The sequence below is a fragment of the Hyperolius riggenbachi genome, chromosome 3 (genome assembly GCF_040937935.1).
Source record: "Hyperolius riggenbachi isolate aHypRig1 chromosome 3, aHypRig1.pri, whole genome shotgun sequence".
Taxonomy (NCBI): domain Eukaryota; kingdom Metazoa; phylum Chordata; class Amphibia; order Anura; family Hyperoliidae; genus Hyperolius; species Hyperolius riggenbachi.
In genome coordinates, this window is record NC_090648.1 from 240,165,068 (window position 1) to 240,183,675 (window position 18,608).

Below are 18,608 nucleotides of genomic sequence, written 5' to 3' on the forward strand. Positions count from 1 at the left end.
CCCGGGTTGAAAACTGTGTTGTCCCAGTTGTGTATTGGACACAATGTGGGCTGCACGACCGCTGTCTGGGACCTCCTGTTGTGTTTATTTACAGCCCTGGTATCACCGCTAGGTACCAGGGCTATTATGTCACGGCGAGCTGCCTGCCTCATTGACTGCCTGCTGCCACACACTCATCCTCCTCCTCCTGCTGCTGAATTTACCTCCTGCTGTCTTTGTGTTTCCACTGCCAGGGAGCACATACAATGGCGCTTCCAACATGCGTGCGCCCACCAGCTATTTGTTACGCTCAAAAATAGCTGCATTTCTTTAAAAAAAAAATTGAAAAGAGAAATACGTGAAGAAGAAGAAGACGATATTGAAAAAGAAGGAGAAGGAGAAGATGAAGATGAAGAAGAAGATGAAGAAGAAGATGAAGAAGATGATGAAGAAGAAGATGAAAAAGAAGAAGAAGATGAAGAAGATGAAGAAGATGAAGAAAAAGAAGATGAAGAAGAAGAAGATGAAGAAGAAGAAGAAGAAGATGAAGAAGATGATGAAGAAGATGAAGAAGATGATGAAGAAGATGAAGAAGAAGAAGAAGAAGATGAAGAAGAAGAAGAAGAAGATGAAGAAGAAGAAGAAGAAGATGATGAAGATGATGAAGAAGAAGAAGATGAAGAAGAAGAAGATGAAGAAGATGAAGAAGAAGATGATGAAGAAGAAGAAGAAGATGATGAAGAAGAAGAAGAAGAAGATGATGAAGAAGAAGAAGAAGAAGAAGAAGAAGAAGAAGAAGAAGAAGAAGAAGAAGAAGAAGAAGAAGAAGAAGAAGAAGAAGAAGAAGAAGAAGAAGAAGAAGAAGAAGAAGAAGAAGAAGAAGAAGAAGAAGAAGAAGAAGAAGAAGAAGAAGAAGAAGAAGAAGAAGAAGAAGAAGAAGAAGAAGAAGAAGAAGAAGAAGAAGAAGAAGAAGAAGAAGAAGAAGAAGAAGAAGAAGAAGAAGAAGAAGAAGAAGAAGAAGAAGAAGAAGAAGAAGAAGAAGAAGAAGATGAAGAAGATGAAGAAGAAGAAGATGATGAAGAAGAAGATGAAGAAGATGATGAAGAAGAAGAAGAAGATGATGAAGAAGAAGAAGAAGAAGAAGAAGAAGAAGATGATGAAGAAGAAGAAGAAGAAGAAGAAGATGAAGAAGAAGAAGAAAGACAATATAGAAGAAGAAGAAGAAGATATAGAAGAAGAAGATCTAGAAGAAGAAGAAGAAAGATAAAGAAGAAGAAGAACAAGTATATACAGTAACACTACTGAACAAAATTAAGGACACAACTTCTCTTTCCACATTTTTTTTTAAAGGAACATCCCCACATAATCACTTGCTGTTGTTACTTGGAAAAAAAGATGTTTCTTGCATCATTCACCCTCAAAACAAGTGTTGGAAGCTATTTAAGGCCAATTCGAATAGTCAGCTCGAATAGTGAGCTCGAATACCGACTCGAATAGTGAGCTCGAAGTCCGAGGTCGAATCGAATAGTAAAAATTATTCGACTCGAATATTCGACTGACCTCGAATAATTTACTATTCGAATTCGACCAAACTCGAATTTTAAAAAGGGGTATTTGAGCACCACTATTCTCCACTACTAATGTTTTTAGGGGCAACTTCTAGTGTCTGAAGGCATTGGGTACTAGATGAGTGGTTTGGCATATCCACTTAACATGACCAGTGCCTGGGTTTTCACAAAGGTTATTTACAAAAGACCATTCACTAGATACCACTAAGGCTCTGTTCCCAACTGCTTCCGCATCAGTATAATTTTCACTCTGATGGTCCGCAGTAATCCGTATGGAGCCCGGAGAAGATGCACTCCCCTCCCCCCAAAGGCTATATGGGGGAACACATCCGCCTGGCCTGGGACTATTGCGGACTGCACAGTTTGCTTATTGCAGTGGATCCGGCAGTAATGTAGCTAGCTGAACAGATTACTTCCAATCAGTTTATCTTTGTTCCTGGCAATAATTGGTACCATGAAACAGGGTCTAGGGGTGTACAGTATATTTTGTCTATACATAATTTAACTAGCATTGTTATGAACATGCTGTGTAAAACAGTTTAATAGATATGTCAAGCAGCGCTCCCTCCACAAGTGTACCCTTGTATGCTTTTCTCAAAAATAACAGCAAGCTTACAAGTGTCCACACAACTCATTCAAGTCAGGTCTCATTAATAAGGTTCCCTGACCTAGTCATGATGAAACATAAGTTTTAATTCCTTTTTACTTACTATTTGCTACATTAACAGATATGGTAGGTACCACTTATTATTTGTAATTATGAACGTAAAGTATACCATTTAGTGCTAAAACTTTGTTAGCAAAAAACAGGGGCGTCGCTAGCCCTGTTTTAGGGGGGCACATGCCCCCAATCTTTCCTGGGGTGCCACGGATCTCTGCCCGGCCGCCCCCTCTGTCAAGACTCAGCGGCTCCCTCCAGCCGCCGCGTCACTGACAGTCTCAGACCTCAGGATCAGGCGGCGAGCTGGCGACCAATCGTGCGGGTGCTAGGACCCAGCGCCCGCACTGATATGCGGAAGTGACATCACTTCCGCATATCGAGCGGGTGCGTCCAGCGCCCGCTCGTACATCTGGTCGGGTCGCCGCTGATCCTGAGGTCTGCTGAGAGGTAGGGGGGGAGCGGTGGCGGCTAGAGGGGGGGCCTCCCTGTCACTCACTCACTCACTCACTCACTCACTAAAGGGGCTCCCTGGCACGCACTCACTCCCTAAAGGGGCTCCCTGGCACGCACTCACTCCCTAAAGGGGCTCCCTGTCACTCACTCACTGCCTAAAGGGGCTCCCTGTCACTCACTCACTCCCTAAAGGGGCTACCTGTCACTCACTCACTCCCTAAAGGGGCTCCCTGTCACTCACTCACTCCCTAAAGGGGCTCCCCTGGCACTCACTCACTCCCTAAAGGGGCTCCCTGGCACGCACTCACTCCCTAAAGGGGCTCCCTGTCACTCACTCACTCCCTAAAGGGGCTCCCTGTCACTCACTCACTCCCTAAAGGGGCTCCCTGTCACTCACTCACTCCCTAAAGGGGCTCCCTGGCACGCACCCACTCCCTAAAGGGGCTCCCTGGCACGCACTCACTCCCTAAAGGGGCTCCCTGGCACTCACTCACTCCCTAAAGGGGCTCCCTGGCACTCACTCACTCCCTAAAGGGGCTCCCTGTCACTCACTCACTCCCTAAAGGGGCTCCCTGGCACGCACCCACTCCCTAAAGGGGCTCCCTGGCACGCACTCACTCCCTAAAGGGGCTCCCTGTCACTCACTCACTCCCTAAAGGGGCTCCCTGGCACGCACCCACTCCCTAAAGGGGCTCCCTGGCACGCACCCACTCCCTAAAGGGGCTCCCTGGCACGCACTCACTGGCACGCACCCACTCCCTAAAGGGGCTCCCTGGCACGCACTCACTCCCTAAAGGGGCTCCCTGTCACTCACTCACTCCCTCAAGGGGCTCCCTGTCACTCACTCCCTAAAGGGGCTCCCTGTCACTCACTCACTCCCTAAAGGGGCTCCCTGTCACTCACTCACTCCCTAAAGGGGCTCCCTGTCACTCACTCACTCCCTAAAGGGGCTCTCTGTCACTCACTCCCTAAAGGGGCTCCCTGTCACTCACTCCCTAAAGGGGCTCCCTGGCACGCACTCACTCCCTAAAGGGGCTCCCTGGCACGCACTCACTCACTAAAGGGGCTCCCTGGCACTCACTCACTTCCTAAAGGGGCTCCCTGGCACTCACTCACTCCCTAAAGGGCCTCCCTGTCACTCACCTACTCCCTAAAGGGCCTCCCTGTCACTCACTCACTCCCTAAAGGGCCTCCCTGTCACTCACTCACTCCCTAAAGGGGCTCCCTGTCACTCACTCACTCCCTAAAGGGGCTCCCTGTCACTCACTCCCTAAAGGGGCTCCCTGTCACTCACTCACTGCCTAAAGGGGCTTCCTGTCACTCACTCACTGCCTAAAGGGGCTCCCTGGCACTCACTCACTGCCTAAAGGGGCTTCCTGTCACTCACTCACTGCCTAAAGGGGCTCCCTGGCACTCACTCACTACCTAAAGGTGCTCCCTGTCACTCACTATCGGAGTCCCTGTCACTCACTACCTAACTGGAGGCGCCTGTCACTCACTAGCTAACCTGGGGGTCCCTGTCACTCACTACCTAACTTGGGGGGGCTACCATATTAAGGGGGCATTCTGCCTATTTATGTGAAATGCTGTCTATTTATGTGCCTCATGACTGCTGAATGTGTCTTGTTGGGAGCCTTATGATTTGTTGGGGGCCTCATGATTGCTGAATTTGTCTTGTTGGGGGCCTCATGATTTGTTGGGGGCCTCATGATTGCTGAATTTGTCTTGTTGGGGGCCTCATGATTGCTGAATTTGTCTTGTTGGGGGCCTCATGATTTGTTGGAGGCCTCATGATTGCTGAATTTGTCTTGTTGGGAGCCTCCTGATTTGTTGGGGGCCTCATGATTGCTGAATATGTCTTGTTGGGGGTCACATGATTGCTAACTGCGAGACTATGGGAAAAGCTGAATCCTTATCATATGAGACAATAGCATTAAACCTACTTTTTTAGCGTTTTAAAACAGAAAATAAAACTGGGAGGTTCTAAAAAATTGAATACATTTTTCAGGAGTAGGATGGATGAAATTGTTTATCTTCACCGTTTATTTTCAACTTGGATTTTCCATAATGTTCATGTATGAGTTAAAACGTTTGTACAGTATTTAGTTTAAATTGCTGTTGCCACTTTGCGATAGATACCGGTAAGTGACTTTTGGGTTGCAGTTTGGGCACTCGGCCTCCAAAAGGTTCGCCACCACCTGTCCTAATCTGATGTCCCACCATTGCTAGGTTCATGTAAATTTGTCTCCACCCGTTATCACACCTATATTCTGGTCCATGGCCCACCCATTTTTTGGTGCGGCGCGATAAGCACACCGCACAACGTGATCGTCATATTTTTGGCACGCTAGCTGCAGTGTGCTGAATTCTGCTGCCTACAGTATGTACAGTATACGCTGTTCTCTAGTGCTTGCACTGTGTGCTGATTTACCTCCAGTGTGTACAGTGTAAGGTGTTACTCTGTGCCTTTATTGATTGTAAACCAGCTGTATTGTATGCTGATCCCTGCTACTTTCAGTATGTACAGTATTGGCTGTAAAGCCTGGTACACACATACAATTTTGATTAGCCAATTTTAGCTCTGTTCATAAAATTCATTGTCTGTTGGCCCACTTACTGCACGGGGGTGGGAAATTGGGGGTCAGTTATTGACCAATCAAAATTGTATGTGCGTATACATCTTTGATCTATGCCTATACTGATTGTAAATGATCGAAATAAAGGACAGGGGACTCCGTCCAATATTTCGATGGGCAGGCCCGTTATCCGTAGCTTACACCGCTGCTAAGTTCATGTACATTTGGCCCCACCCATGGCCATGCCCACTCACCGCATGGCCACGCCCATTTTTTGCCGCATGTACCTCCCCGCCTGGTGCCCACAGGTGCCACTGATCTCCAAGGACCCTAGAAACGCCCCTGGCAAAAAATGTATTAACTAATTAAATATATTTTGTATTTTTAGGGTGATAGAGGAATGACTGGTTACAAAGGAGAAAAGGTAAAGTCTTTTAAAAAGTTTATATTTGTCTTGTACATAGGTTACATGAGTAAGTGTGATAAAATACAGTTACTTATGCTAAAAGTTATGCTATCTGTAATCTAGTTATCAAGAGGTGCTGCAGAGTTTAATATGAAAACTGTCTATTCACGTACATTTCTGACACAAAGAACCTGATGTACTAAAATTCAGTGAGGCTGCTATAACGTACTATTTATTACTGGGTTTTGCCCCTTATGGAAGCCTTCATGCATGCTTAACGAGAACTCGAGGTGGATCTTCGAGGGGGGGGAGATGGGACACAGAGGCATGTCCTCTGCCTAATGGCATGGCTTTGTGTGCCCCAACTGCCGCTCTCTGCATCCCCAACGCTGTGCTATAGACCCCCAGGTTTTGCAACAAGATTTGTCGCTAACTCGGAGGTAAACACGGTAGAGGAATGCCCTGTTCAAACCGCCAGCCAGGGGTGTTGCTGCAGGGTTTCCTGAGCTGCCATTGGGCAGCTCTCTCTCCCTGGCCGTGCCTCCTGCCGCTCCCCCGCCTCCCTGCACGCTATGAGAGGCACACAATCTCGATGCACACAGTCGTCTCTTAGTGCAGTGTCGTGACCCAGAGGTCACGAAAGTGAAAGTGGTTCATTGCAGCCCATGGGAGCGGTAGTTTTTGTGGCTACCTGATCTGCTCAGCCCCGCGGATCAGGTAGCCTACTTTTTTCTTTCATTTGTTGAGCCCACCTCGGGCTCTCTTTAAAGCAGTCCTACAGCATTAATTACAGTTAGTGTCAGGGACACTCAGGGGCATTTTTGAGCAAACACATTTCAGTTCTTTGCCTGGAGCGCGATTTGCTCTCAGGGGTGCCTCTGTACACTTTTCACTGTTGCAGCTCAATGCATCCATGTGTTCACTGATCAGCTCTCTTCCCTACACAAGTATAGCCAATAATTTAGTACTTCAGGCTGCTCCACCTCTGTATGCCTCACCCCTATCCCAGCCGGCCTCCTCACACCCCCATGGCGTGAGTGAATGCACTCCTTACCGAGACTTTCTGACTTGACCTCAAGGCTTTTTCTGGCCTAATTGTCACCCCAAGCAAGAAAACTTCTCTGCCTCCTCCCCCCCCCCTCCCTTCCACTACCACACACACAAACACTTTATGCCAGTATTAAAATAGAAAGTTCAGACAAGACAAATAACATTTATATTGCGCTTTTCTCCTGGCGGACTTAAGTGGTGTAGCAATAGGGGGTGCAGAGGTTGCGACTGCATCGGGGCCCTTGGGCCAGAGGCGGACCCTCCCTCAATTGCATTATTGGCTCTCTATTGGTCCTGTGCTAGTAATAATTACTTCTATAGATGTTTAGAATAGTAGTGATCATTAACACACTGCTTCTCATCCCCTTCTTGCACCTCTGACACTGTGGTTGTCCTTGGCAGGATTTTCATGCGCCATATCAATTGTTATGTATAGAGTGCTTGGGGGCCCCAATGTAAAACTTGCATCGGGGGCCACAGCTCCTTAGCTATGCCACTGGGCGGACTCAATGTGCTAATACTTTGTATATGCACTTTGCATATACTTCTTATACCTGCCAAGACAAATAAGACATTCTAAGAACAGTAACATACAAAAATTTAAATTCTTTACACATAAATAACTAAGCATACTAATTATGTCCCCATGAACTTACAGCTTGTTACATCAGTGCAGAGAGGAAACACTGACACAAATAGGTTACAATAGAAAAAAATGATTAAATGCGGTCAAATCACACTTCTCCATATTTCCTCAATCTTCCGAATGCCAATGGCAGTAATCATTCATAAAAAGTTTGTAAATAAAGATACTACTTTTCTTACTGTTCTCTGCTAAAGCAGCTAAACATTTGTTCATTCCTGAACTGAGGTTTATCTGGATTTTCATTTTTTCTTTATTAAAGAGACCTCTCCTAGCCAGGTCGGAAATTACATCACAGGAGCCTATAGGCACAAATGTCCTGGCACCCTAAACACCGCTCTCTATGAATCTACAAACCCCCGCATACGTGCTGGCTGGCCCAGCTGTTCCTTCTCCCTTACCTCCCTTGCTCATCATAGGAAGCTACAGGTGTACCTTATCATTAGGTAGCCAGAGGTACTCTTAGTATTAAGTAGCTAGTTGTGCCCCCAACTGAAAGGAGATCTCTTCAGTGGAATGCTGAGAGCAGGTGAATAACCTCTCATGTACACTCTGCTCAGGACTCTGCATAGGGAAGGAGTGAGGGAGAGAGGCACTAGGGGAATGGAGTGAGACACCTTTCTGTCATCTGGCACCTATAGGCACATGCCCACAGTGCTTTATGGTAAATCTGGCCCTGCAATGGAGTATATTCTGCAAATGCCAATACAATTAATGTGCAGTACATGACAATTTTACCATCTTCCCCCAATTAAGTTGGCACACTTTGTCCAATTAACACAACTAGATAGAACGTGTTGCTGTAATTGTGCAACATGCTATGTAACAGCGCTTGCTGAATGTGTGTGTGTGTGTGTGTGTGTGTGTGTGTGTGTGTGTGTGTGTGTGTGTGTGTGTGTGTGTGTTCAAGCTGCAATTTTACTGACATAATTATTTTCTACCTCTTAACTTTTGTCTATTTCTTTAAATAGGGTGACCCCATGACTATATTTGGAAAACCAGGCTACAAAGGTCGTAAAGGAGATCCGGTTAGTGACTGTGATTATTTTGAGTGCAACAGGCAAACATTCTTTTGCGCCTTTCATTATTTTGGCAGCTTTATAAAATGATACAGAACCTTTAGGGCTTATGTACATCTGTATTTACATTTTGTCTGTTCACCATTGCTGAATCTTCACAGTATGTGTCACACGCCCCCTAGTGGCCGGACTGCACAACGCTTTCCAATCGGTTTCAGCACACAGATTACCCAATCTCGTGGACCAATTGATGTGCGGAACTCGCTGGAATTCGGCTGCAGACAGACCAGAAGGAGGCGTGCGAACTATAAAGCACAAAATACTAGGCTGCCACCATCTTTGTTTAAATGGAACAGAGAAGCCCAACTCTGGCGGACTCTAAGACCTGTGGATAAATCGGTTAAAACACACCTTATTCTGGCTAGTAACAACAATTCTCGGTAGCGAATCTTCAGAAAACTAGGATTCATTCTGTGTGTGGCTGAATAGTAGTTGTAACTGAAAGATAAATGACTTTTAGAAGTCTTTTATTTTTAAATGCAATATAAATAATTAATATATACAGAAAATCATTAAAATAGAGACAATAGTAGTGCAGTATAAAAATAAAAAGGGAAGAAAATATGTATGTGAAAATGTCCCTTTGGGAAGTCTGAGCACATGGAAATGTCCTTTGTTTCAGTTGTGGGAAATGGCCGCCAGCCACATGGTCCTCTGGATAGCAGCAGGCTAGCCAGAGGACCATGGAATATGGAGGACTGGGGAGGAGTCCCCGTGGAGTTCTTTTGAATGACCCACATTTTTAGGTGGGGTCTCAGGTTCAGCCCAGGGGCTGGACAGGGTGCAGTTAACCTTCTGTGTGGGTTTTTTGTGTCCCCAAAATTATAACATTTTCTCATATTTCAGCTCACGCCTCCCGCACACACTTAACAACCACAGATTCATATTCCTCAGAATATGACAATTCTTATGACATCAAAGTTGATTAGGGTCACATGTTGTGGCACGAAGCAGCTGAATACCTCGGGTTCTGGGGATATCTGTGCCACCAATTTAATATAAAAATATTCTCTAGATCCGGACCAGCGGAATGATAGAATTTTCATACCTCTCATATAAACGGTATTCCTTAAACAAGCTAAAATCATATATTCCATGTTCTTGATGTTGGTTTGAAAGGCTCCATCATATCTAGAGGGCCAGATCCTGAATAGGCCCCCTGCTGTGTTTATCCTGTCCTTAAAGGGAGCCAGCAACATTTGCCATTTGGGGTTGCTGGTCCCTGTAGGAATTCCTTTTGAACCAGGTAATTAAACAAACATGCCTTATCATGCCTTATCATGAAAAGAACTCTGCTAGCAGCTATGAAAGGGCAGATTCCCAAAGAAAGATCCCCAAGGCTGAAGTCTACTAGGCCCTAAACATTACATTTTGATCTGGCCCGTTGACGACAATCAGTGAAGAAAACTGATTGCGTTTGCGTTTTCTTTTCTCTCTTCCATGACGGTATGCATAATCAAGTAATTTCTGGTAGTTGCTGTTATTCAAATAAGATTCTGTTTACATGTGAAATTACAGTCACTGCCATATTATACCTGTGCCAATTGATACACAACTCCACATGTCCTCAATAAATTGCAAACAATCTCACAAAGTCTGTTGGTACTATGGGACGGTTTCCAATTTGAATGCAAATTCACAGCATTTCCCCACATATGAATTTGGATGAGGAAACACCTATTGAAACCAGTAGGCTGAACATCTCTATAGCCATGCATGGCACAGCTAGAGGAATTTGGATGTGGCTTGCATCACAGTTGTACCAGCATTGCGTCTTGCAAGTAGCATGCTGTGCACAGTGGAAATGGGCCCTATAGGTGCCTGTGAGGTAATTAGCCCACATTCTTCTGTAGCTCACTACGTGGACATGTGCCTGTCTGTTCAAACCCAGCCTTGAGAAAGTCTACTTGACCGATGAAACCACGTTTGGGTGGGTGAGGGTTATGCTTTAAGTAACCCTGTAGTTAAGTGGTATGGAGACTGCAGTATTTTTTATGATCAATGCCAGTTGCTTTGCTGTCCTTTTGATCTCTTTAGCTTCAGTAAGGTGCATCTGAATTATACACCTGAAACAAACATGTAGCTTAGTGTGCTCAGACTTTGGTCAAAGGACCTGACTTGCATACATTTGTTCTGGGACAGTTGCTTGAAGTATTAGAGGGGGAGGAGAAGCAAGACAGCCAGTCAATTAGCATTGTTTAAAAAAAATATATGGCAACCTCCATATCCCTATCTGACAGGGTTAGCTTTATTGTGCATGCAATTACACATAGCACATGGTCAATGAAGATGGCTAGCTCAACTCTGATATAGATATATTTCACTGCTGTGAGTTGCCACTTCTACTAAACTGGACAGATACAGTACATGGGGATGAGGGTACATCATATTTCTGACTGATTGCTATGGACATGATGTTATCTATCTGTCCTCTGTTTAGTTCACTACAATCTTAGTGCTTACCTCAACTGGGTACGTGTACGCTATTTCCACATTATGAGGTATGGTTTAATATACATGCATGGTGGTGATGTTGTAGTGGTGATATATCAATGAGGGTGTTGTTGCTACATTTTCTTGGTTGCTGAAAGGTTGAGCTAGTTGTATTACTGACGGCAAAAAACATATTCTCTTCTGCATTCCATTCTACTTACTGAACTGCGTAATTATAATTAGTCGAGTGTCTTAAGATGCATTGCATTTCTTGTTTTAGGGAGATAGAGGTCACCCTGGCTTTGATGGAGACAAAGGAGAGAAGGGCGAAGATGGACCACCAGGAGAAAAAGTACAATGAAACCTTATAGCCATAACATTTTATTATCTCTTTGATGAAAATCCCTAAACCTGCATTTGCATAATAATGGGATTAAAAGCAGGGGTATAACAAACGTGGCAGAAACCCCTGTGACTGAAGGGGTGCCAGGGGGCGGCAATTTATTTTCCATCCACTATATGCAGAGTAACGGAGCATCAGTTTTTTCAGCGTACAGTGTGAAAAAGGCCTACCGCAGAGAGAACAGTATGTTACGTATTTCGAGTGTTGAGTCGGGTCCTCTTCATAGCATCCACCCACTGTGCTCATAGCCGGCACTGCCAGTGAGACTGTAATAGCAGGTGTCTAGTGTAGTGGACTCAAAGCATCACAAGCAGTTGTAAGTTAAAATAAATCTTATTTTAGTAAGAATGCTTAGCAGTGAAAATCACAAACTTATAACTGCAACACATAAATATGTGCAAACTGAAATGAAGCACCATGCAAAGGGCTGTGTCATCACAGAACACAGTTCAGTAGGACAACAAGTAGACAACTTCAGTAGACACTGATATAACACAATTCAGTGCATTCAGTTTCTGGTACTTGTGCTTTCTAAGATTTCTGCATCAAAGTCCTCCTGAGCAGCTCAGCTTCTGCAGGCTGGTCTCATCACACTCAGCAGACTGTATCAGGCCTCAGAAGTTTCCAGAAGACCAGGCCTCACACCACCTCTCTGTGTCCACAGTGCTCTGGATTTCTCTCTGGATGTTTTGCCTGGTAGAGCAGAGGTCTTACACTCCAGTGCTTGCTGTTCCTCTCTGAAACCGCCAGCACACTTCCAAACTGGGTACTGCTCCATGGTGGGTAGTGAGTAACTTGCCTCTGCTCCTCTCACTCCATCCACTTGAGCTGTGCCTAGCAAAGAGTATAGGGCAGAAGAGCCCTTTCTAGATTCCTGGGAGGGGCTTCCTGTGGCTGGGCATGTTAAAGGGGTGATGCCATTTGCTCTTAAAGCAGCATTACTATGACCTGTTTGAGTGAATCCGTGGTAGCCTAAATACTCTGACAGAGTCACCCTGTTACAAGGCAAAGGGGGCAATGGCCCCAAGGCCCCAACTGCTGCCGCCCCCTGTGCTGCTGAACCCCCCAGGTGGTCTCCCCAACCGCTCTCAAGTCCCCGGGGCACCTGCATGATGGGTGGCTGCATTGTAATAACTCACCTGTTCTGGCTGGCTGCTCCTCCACAGAGCATGGATGGAGAGTTATTACAATGCAGCCCGTACAGGGGCCCTGGGGAGCAGTCAGGGGGAGACCATGGGTGGGTGGTGGTAGAGGCAGCTGGATCGGGACTTAATTTGTGGGGGGGGGCAAGGAGGCCCCTGCTGTACCTTTGGCCCTGGCGCACCCATGACACTTAAACTGGCCCTAACTGTGCTGCATACTTCTGTATGGCTCCTGGGTTTTTTGCGTGTGACATGCAAAAACACTCCAGAGCCATGGAGGTATGCTACATAGAGAGTGGCTGTTGAAAAGAGTAGAGGAACTGACCCAGTGCTGGAAGCAGGTAAAATAATCTGCTCTCTGCATTACTTGACAGAGGGCGTGTCTGGGGGGGAAGGTTGCCTGTTTAGGGGGGTTACAATGGCCACACTTGCTATGGTGGGGTAGGAAAGGGTGTTACACTACCAATGCTTCTCATGGGTATAGTTGTTCTTCTTACCCAACTTAATATGGGTTGAGGGTTGTTATGCTGGCCACTCTTGTTGTGGAAGGTGGAGTGAGAGTGTAATACGGGCCACAGTTACAATGGGGTAGGAGGTGTTATGATGAACACATCTTCTATGGGAGGAGGGACTTTATACTGACATTACTCATTGTAGGGAAGGGAGGATAATTATACTGCCCATAATTGTTATGATTAGAGGAGGGGTTATTGCCTCCACACTTATTAAAGGAGTGGTGGCAGCGTTTGTTATAGGAAGAGGGGAATGGAACTCGCACTTGTGGGATTGGCGCTAAGTGGGTTATGATGACCCCACTTGTTGTAAGGTTTAACCACACCTACTAGGGGGTGAATGAGAGGATTTAATATGGTCACCATGGGGAATGGCTCAATACATACATTTTAGCAGCAGCTCAATACATACATTTTAGCAGCGGCAGCGCGCAGGACGGGGAGAGGAGGACTTTGAGCGGCGGCTTATTATACACATTTTAGTGGCGTGTAGCACAGGGAGAAGGGGGGTGCAGGCATGGTGCCCATTGGTGCTGTGGCGCCCATGGCACTAGCCATACCTGCACCCCTATAGATACGCCACTGTGCGCATTGCACAATTAGCGCGACCCACATTACCTAGTTAATGCTTGCATTGCTAGTGTAACATTCATTATGCTATTTCTGTGGTGTGCGTTGCCCTGACAACACCAGCATTAACTAGGTTATGCAATTGCACTAATTGCGCAATTCACACTATTTTGTCAGTGTAAGTAATGCCAAAACTGCCATACACCTTCTGTGCACAACTTTACCAGAGTTTAGTGAATATGACACTATGAAGTGTATGCACTAGACTGCGTTAAGCAGAATAACATGCATAAAGTCTTACCCATGATGAGCAGAACATAATGCATTGCGTTCCGCTCTATTCATTGTGCAGTAAACCTTTACACATGTTATTCTGCTTAACGCAGTTTAGTGACTATGTCCTTTTGTATCTTGAGGTGGGCTTCAATTAATGTACCAAAGTCTATCACATAAACCCCCAACTACTTCACAGCTGCAACTAACCTCAGCAGCACTTCACACATGAAGTATTTGTGTTTTTACCCGCTAGAGAAAGAAATGATAGTTCATGCTTTCTTATTTATGTATTTTAATTGAAGGCTTTGGTTCCCACTATAACCCAAAATGTATCTGTTTCACATAACAGACCACAATAAAGAAGTGGCCGAGCATAGGATCCATTCAGACACATTCCAATTTGTTAATTCTATCCAGTCCATTGCAATGGTGGAACCTAATGTCTCGACCTACACAATCTTTATGGACAATGTTTATTGGTCATAACAACAATGACATGAGTGATGCAAACCTGTCTAATTTGAACATGGGCTGATATATTTCCAAAATGACGAATACATACAAGATATGTCTCAAATTATTTACTATTCATATATTTTTCTTTTTTTTATTCAATGCTCACAGGGTGTGAAAGGGGAAGCAGGTTCCAAGGGATCTATGGGACTGTTTGGACCCCGTGGTCCCGTAGGGCAAAAGGTAGGTTTGAATACAGCTTTTAACAACATTTAATGTACATATAACCAAGAGCATTATTATAAAGCATAGAGCACCATAGCAAAATGGGGCCGTTCTGGTTCATCACATAAGAAAAAGCAGTATACAAATCTGTTGTAAAATACAAAGACAAAACTTTTAGAGCACTTTCCCAAAGCCATGGGGTGGTGCTGATCATGGGTATGTACATTAAATCATTTGCAGAGTACATAGCTACATAACTCTCTTTAAGAGGAGCTCACAATCTCTTGCTTACCATAGTCACATGTCCCTAAAGCCAATTTAGTGAGGAACCAATTAACTTTCTAGTGTGCTTTTGGCATGTTGTACGAAATGTACACAAACATAGGGTGACCATAGAAACTCAATGCAGATAGTTTCTTGGTCAGGATTTGAATCTGGTACTCTTGTAGGCAAGACAAAGTGCTATCAAAGAGTAGTGTGCTGTACCTCTATGATGTTGTTCATTTGAAATCCACATTGGACACGTTCTGTTCCACCTGGACTTGCTTTCACTGTTGAGCTCCACATAAAATGTTTTAATTGATTCATATCTATCTAAATTGTATAAGGCTGTACACAATTTGCAACAATTTGGAATAATTAGCATATTATTGACCATCCCTACTTACGTGTATTGAGTGGGTAATTTCTGAATCAAAAATTGTGCCTGCTCCTTCCTGCTTTATTAAAGCTAGATACACACCTGAAAGATCTCACTCAAAATTCTATTTACAGGTGTCTTCAGATGTCAGTTTTTGAATGCTTTCTCTACAGACACTGTCCAGCTCCTGGTTGAACAGGAAATGTGTGAGTGGCATCCCGCTGTGGGAAGCTAATTTGAATTTCCCAAAAGGAAGCATCAAAGGCAAGGCTGGATTTGTGGGAAGGTCCACTAGGATTACTCTGCAGCAACGTCAGGCCTTGGGGGGGGGGGGGGGGGGGAACCTAATGGGGAACTGAAAATAACTTAGTTAATACAATTGCATATTTTTTACAATATTACTTTATAAATTATTTAGTCAGTGTTTGCCATTTTTAAAAGCTTTCTTCACCCAAATTTACATTCTGAAATCTATCACAGGTGGTGACAGGTGCAACTCTGCAGAATATTTGTGTACTTTTGTGTACTCAGGGTTCCGTAGCCAGAAGAAAAAATGCCTGCCCCCCCCCCCCCCAGAATGCTTTGGGAGAAGAATCCTGCACAATTAAACAGCCTATTGTAACAAGAACGTCTTTGATCTGCACCACTCAGGATAAAACACAAAGTTTATTAGACAAAATTAAAAGCCAAAAAGGCAGCTACAGCCCACTGTTTCAGGCAAGAGAGTCCTTTTAGGAGCCACCTAGCAGGTACTTGCTGGGGGGCTCATAAAAGGGCTTTCTTGCCCAAAACAGTGGGCTGTAGCTGCCTTTACAGCATTTTTGGCTTTTAATTTTGTCTAATAAACGTGGTGTTTTATCCTGAGTGGTGCGGATCAGAGACTTTCTTGTTACAGTGACGTGGACCTTGCTGGTACACAGGGCTTATCCCTGTACACTCTTGTGTTGGCTACATTAGTGCTGTTCAGCCCTATCTCTAACTAAACAGCCTATGCTGTAACATCCCTGGAAGGGCAGGGCTACATTCAATGTAAAATAGTAGATATAGAAAATGTTTCTGATGCTGACACCAGGATAATTAACATAAAAGTGTGTATCCAGAATAATATATTACATCCTAATATGTGCCACTACAGTGCCTCTTTAAGTACATCTTTGATGCAGGTTTGCTTTAAATTGAAGATATATAAAAAAAAAAACACCAAAAAAATCATCTGCCCATGACTACATTGCTCCACATAGCTGTTATGTATCTTAATTTTCTTCTATTAGGGTGAACCTGGTGAGCCTGGTCTACCTGGGAGTGCAGTAAGTATATATATATGACTCTTGCTATAAACAATTTTCAAGCAGTTAACTTGATTTTTTTTCCTTGACATATTAAATGTGTATTTTGATTCTGTATAAGTTTAAAGGGGGCACTACAGCGAAAAACAGTAACATTTAAAATATGTGCAAACATATACAAATAAGAAGTGCATTTTTTCCAGAGTAAAATGAGCGATAAATTACTTTTCTCCTATGTTGCTGTCACTTACTGTAGGTAGTACAAATCTGACAGAAGTGACTTGTTTTGGACTAGCCCATCATTTTATAGGGGATTCTCATGGATATATTTATTTTCAAAAGCACTTAGTGAATGGCAGTTGCTCTGTCCAACTGCCAAAAAACTGTGAAGCAAGCAGAGAAGCTGGCCAGCATCATTGTTTAAATCATTTTTCGGGAATATCTTTATAAAGAATAAAAGCCTTGCTGAGAATCCCCTATGAAGAGATGGACTAGTCCAAAACCTGTCACTTCTGTCAGATTTCTACTACCTACTGTAAGTGACAGCAACATGGGAGAAAAGTAATGTATGGCTCATTTTACTCTGGAAAAAAAGTACTTCTTATTTGTATATGTTTGCACATATTTTAAATTTTACAGTTTTTCGCTGTAGTGCCCCTTTAAGCAGGATACTACATAGATCATCTGGAATATTTGCGGGTTCAGGAGGGTGTGTTTTTTTCTGGTTGAACTTGATGGATGGATGTTTTTTTTTAACCAAACTAACCATGTAACTATGTATTAAACTTGCTGTACTGTTTGTCATTACTGATGATGATTTCCAGTGTGGTTCCTGTGTATGACATACCGTATAGATTTATAAGATACAAGTGTCTATTCACTATTTTTTTGTAATCTGCTATGTCGGGAAAGGGTGTGAGGGGAGTAGTCCACCTAATGCTGCATTCAGCTTGGGGGAGGAGGCCTTGGAGGAGCTCGGCACCAAATCTTACTAATATTATAAATGCGAAAGTTTGGATGTTTGTTACTCAATCACACAACAATGACTGAATGGATTTGAATGAAATTTGGCACACACATAGTACATTACCTGGAATAACATAAAGGATCATTTTTATCCCCATAACCAAAAAGTAGGCGGAGACAAATACAAATTTCACTGGGAAAATGTAAACTGCAGCCATTCTTACACTGTGAATGGCAGGGTTCTCAAACTTTGCACAGTTGGTCACTGGGTGACTGGGATTAATATTCAGAAAAATGGGTGGAGCCTGCAAAAGCAAATCAAAATTCATTTATTGATTTTCAAGGGAAATATTTATTTGCTGCCATTCTTGCAATGTTAATGGCACAAGCCTCAAACCTGGTACAGTTGGTCATTGGGTGACGGGGGTTCAAATTCAGAAAAGCGGGTGGAGCCACAGCCAATCAGATTTGTTTCATTTCAATGCAAATTATTGATGCCAAAGACTGCAAAGCTCACAAACTAGGTCATTGAGTAATTGTGTGTTAGGGTTAGAAAAAGTGGGCGGAGTCAACACTAGCCAAATACATACCCGGGCAACGCCGGGCCATCAGCTAGTACTGCTATATGGGGGTGGTAGTTACCCAAGGTAAATGAGTAAGGTTGCGATACTTGTATAGATGAAGCAACAGGCATTGCACAAATAGCGCAACTCACATTACTTAGGTTACGCACACATTCCTAGCAATGTGGCATTTATAATACTTGCGATAACGCATGTTGCTAGTGTAATGAGCTGTGTAAGTATCATTAAAACTGCTGTGTACCACTTGTGCACAGCAACTTTACTGAAATTTAAATTGGTCTGAATACATCTTCACATACTTTTTAGATGTCTTAAGAACCTTTAAATACAAGGTAATCAATTGGACAATTAGAAAAATTAAAGAAAATCCCAACTCCTCTCCACTAATTCTACATAATCTCCCATCTCTAAGGCGGTTCATACGATTAGTAAAAATCATGTCCGTTTTGCAAAAATGCATTTGTCACACATGTAATGTATTTCAACAGTCTGGCATTTTATTTGCTGAATTTTGTTTCAGTTAGCATCTGCATATTTTGTGTATTTAAAATTGAAATGGAAGACCTGTTTTTTGTTTTTCATGTGATATGCATAATCAGTGTTTCAGTCCAAGTAAATATGAATGCAGGAAAATTAGTCAATGGAATCGTACACACTTCTGTGTGAATTTTGCATGCAAGAGGGCACAGGAGGTGCATAATTT

The 18,608-nt window shown here is 43.7% G+C and overlaps 1 protein-coding gene across 1 annotated transcript in view; it reads left to right on the forward strand.

Annotated features, from left to right (window-relative positions):
* Positions 1–18,608, forward strand: part of LOC137562283 (collagen alpha-1(VII) chain-like) — a 519,927-nt gene that overhangs the window by 380,152 nt on the left and 121,167 nt on the right. The window contains exons 82-86 of the mRNA XM_068273618.1: positions 5,626–5,661; positions 8,308–8,364; positions 11,129–11,200; positions 14,376–14,447; positions 16,341–16,376. Of these exons, the coding sequence (XP_068129719.1) occupies positions 5,626–5,661; positions 8,308–8,364; positions 11,129–11,200; positions 14,376–14,447; positions 16,341–16,376 (273 nt within the window). The remainder of the gene's footprint in view (positions 1–5,625; positions 5,662–8,307; positions 8,365–11,128; positions 11,201–14,375; positions 14,448–16,340; positions 16,377–18,608) is intronic.